The sequence below is a fragment of the Musca autumnalis genome, unplaced genomic scaffold, assembly GCF_047663935.1.
Source record: "Musca autumnalis isolate F117 unplaced genomic scaffold, ASM4766393v1 scaffold_3, whole genome shotgun sequence".
Classification (NCBI taxonomy): Eukaryota; Metazoa; Arthropoda; class Insecta; order Diptera; family Muscidae; genus Musca; species Musca autumnalis.
In genome coordinates, this window is record NW_027411866.1 from 257,147,647 (window position 1) to 257,150,605 (window position 2,959).

Here is a 2,959-nt window from a genome sequence, read left to right on the forward strand (position 1 = left end):
TCTTTTTTAGTTGGAAACTTTACTTTTTTTGAGAGTAGAGTATAGCATATTTATGCTCCAAATATTGGGTGTCCGTAATTCTGGTAGATACAAATGATCAAAGTTTTGTAACCAGTGGGCAGTTTGAACAATCAGTTAACACAGTCTCGAGTGAGCGAACTATAAAGAAGAGTTTACAATATAAAGTGGAAACCTTATAAGAAGGAAGTGACTTTACAGATGGGCATCAGTAAACTATACAATTTGTGGTAGCAGTCATTACGGCATAAGAAACTGCCACAGATAGAAGTCAGATGTTGAATGGCTTCTCTTGTGAAATTGTAGCTGCGAAATATTGTAATTCAACAGATTTTTGAGATATAATTCAAATTAATCAAGGAACGTTTGATATTTATCCATGTTATGCGACAGGCATTTTAAATAAAACTTCAAATTATCTATTTTTAGTTATCTATTTATTTCTTTTCATATCCATTCATCTTCGCCTTGTTTAGTTACCAGGTCTGACTACAAAAACTTGAGGCTTCTTCTTATTGTTGCCTTTGTTTGGACGACGACGGTTGACACGGCGGCGATTATTTACAACACGACGGCGTTTATTGCCTGGGCGTTTTCTTTGTAAAGCAGCTTGGGCAACGATTTGGGGCAGGAGATCACCAATTGGTGAGGGACCAGTAGTAGCAATGGTACCAGTACCAGTGGCTGTACCAGTAGCAGTTACTGGGGCGGTTGCGGTACCAGTAGCGGTGCCAGTGGCAGTTGCTCCTGCGGTGGCGGTGTTGATAATAATGGGAGTAATGCCGGTGCCAGTTCCGGTGCCAGTACCAGTGGTTGTGGGTCTAAGTTGTTCCAAGAAATTTTGTTTTTGATTGATGGCCTGGTTGATTTGAGCATTTGAGACCAAGAAACGTAATTCACCATTCTTGTTATCCTTGACGTATAGGCCAGTCAAACGTTTTTTATTCATGGGTTTGTTGGTGGAAGCTGAAATGGAATCATTATTGTCATTATGATGTCCTACGTTGGATTTTTGTAGTCCCAAGCAAACTTACCCGACTGTACCAAAACTAATAGACATGACGCAACTAATAAAGTTCCAATCACTTTGTGGGACACCATCTTTTCCGCAATAAGCCTGGCTTTACTGTTCGATGTTATAAGCAAGAGATGTAAATGTGATTTAATGTCAAATCAAAGTTCAACTCAAGTATTTATACGCTTCTAACATACGATTGGCCTTTACACAATAACCCTCAGAATCTTGGCTACTTTTAGGCGTCACAAAGGAAAATGATATGCAAAATTTGTCATTATACTGCTAACAAAAAACTTTCTTCCATTCTTTTTGCAGTAAATCACGTTTCTTCCAGCAATTGCTTAAACTACCACACTTGAGTGATTAGAAAGTACTCTATACCTTTGCTATTTTACCTTAGGCAAAACATTTCTTAATGCCATTACAGGCTGGTGATATTCTTCTACTTCGTTTTTCACTTCTTTACTTTGCTACGACACTTGGTATCTTTGAGAGCTGCGTGTATATTGATTTTTCTTTACTTGGTCAACCAGAAGAATCAAAGTGTCATCTTGGCATCGACCAACACGCGTAATCAATGAAGCAGTCAATCATACCCATAGCAACAGAAGTAAACATGTTTGCTCAAAATTGCCCACTCACTCTCATAACCAGTCATTCGTACATTGGAATAATTAGTTTACAGATTCTGGCGAACTACTTCAAATGTGATTGGCACATATTTGGCTAAAATTATTTAAGTTGACTCTTAAACATTATTTTTAATTTTATTGGGGAATGTATTTATCAGTAAAAATAAGATATTGGGAAAATAAGATAGTCAAAATATACCTAACTAAAAATTAGCACGTTCTATTTTGTTAGCGCCATATTAACCCTCTAGCCGGCAAGCCTGCCTTTAGACAGGTCTCAGAAAATACGTTGTGATGCAGTTCTATTTCTTAAAAATCTGTTTTTATACCCTCAGCATTTATGCTAACGAGGGTATATACACTATACACTTTCATACGTGCAAAATGTGCCTCATCGAAATAATGGTTTTAGACCCTAAGTATGTTTGGACGAAAAGTGTTGTCGACAATTTGGAGTAGATTTAGCCATGTCCGTCCGTCTGTCTGGCTAGTGTGCACGATAACTCTCGAATGGATCAACCGATTCGGTCCAAAATTTGGTTTTCGTATATTTTGTCCAAACTTAGTTTACGTTCAAAGATGGGTAATATCGGTCCAATCCTTGCGGTACCTCCCCCACAAAAGTTCGGAAATGTTCGTAAAATTTGTGCGCACGATAACTCTTGATGAGAGTGAGCGATTTGGTCCATACTTTACAAATCCTAAAATATCTATCAGATATAGATCAGGTTCGAACATGGACTATATTTGTCAACTCCTTCGGGTACCTCCCACAAAAAATTTTGGATAAATTCACTTTAAGACCTGCTCTCGAATCACTTTGATGTTTGTTGAAGCAACTTGCATTCGCTGCCTCAATTACGGCAGAATAAGTTTTTTCAGGGGCAAGTCCATACTTCTTGAGAAAACAGCCCGAAAGTTGTAAAAACCCTTATGACACCATATGTAGTGGCTGGAGAGCTCGAACCGAATACTGAGTTCGTCCACACTTTGAATATTGTAATATTTCTTCGAATATTAGATAAAATTCGAAGGTGGTGCTTATAGGTCCACTCCTTCCGGTACCTTCCCCACAAAAGTTCAAAAATATTCGCTAAAAAGGTACGCACGATTTCTCATAGACGTAGCAACCATTCGGTCCAAACTTTGGATCTCTAAATATTGTCGAAGCTTAGTTTATGTTATCTGTCCAACCCTCGTGGTACCACCCACAGAAATGTTCAACATTTGTGTGTGGTTTGAGGATCCTTTGGACATTTTTACCGAAGTTTTTCCTAGTGGCCTTGTTTAA

The 2,959-nt window shown here is 38.3% G+C and overlaps 1 protein-coding gene across 1 annotated transcript; it reads right to left on the minus strand.

Annotated features, from left to right (window-relative positions):
• Nucleotides 1-486: 486 nt before the first annotated feature.
• Nucleotides 487-1,166, minus strand: LOC141397417 (uncharacterized). The gene is made up of 2 exons (XM_073973570.1): nucleotides 1,053-1,166; nucleotides 487-984 (listed from the first exon to the last, which is right to left on the minus strand). The coding sequence occupies exons 1-2, from the start codon at nucleotides 1,117-1,119 to the stop codon at nucleotides 491-493; spliced, it is 561 nt and encodes a 186-aa protein (XP_073829671.1). The 5' UTR covers nucleotides 1,120-1,166; the 3' UTR covers nucleotides 487-490.
• Nucleotides 1,167-2,959: the final 1,793 nt, after the last annotated feature.

Coding starts and splice junctions, on each gene's coding strand:
- LOC141397417 (XM_073973570.1), bottom strand. CDS start 1,119: ATGGTGTCCCACAAAGTGATTGGAACTTTATTAGTTGCGTCATGTCTA. Junction 985..1,052: donor ATTAGTTTTGGTACAGTCGG/GTAAGTTTGCTT, acceptor ATTCCATTTCAG/CTTCCACCAACAAACCCATG.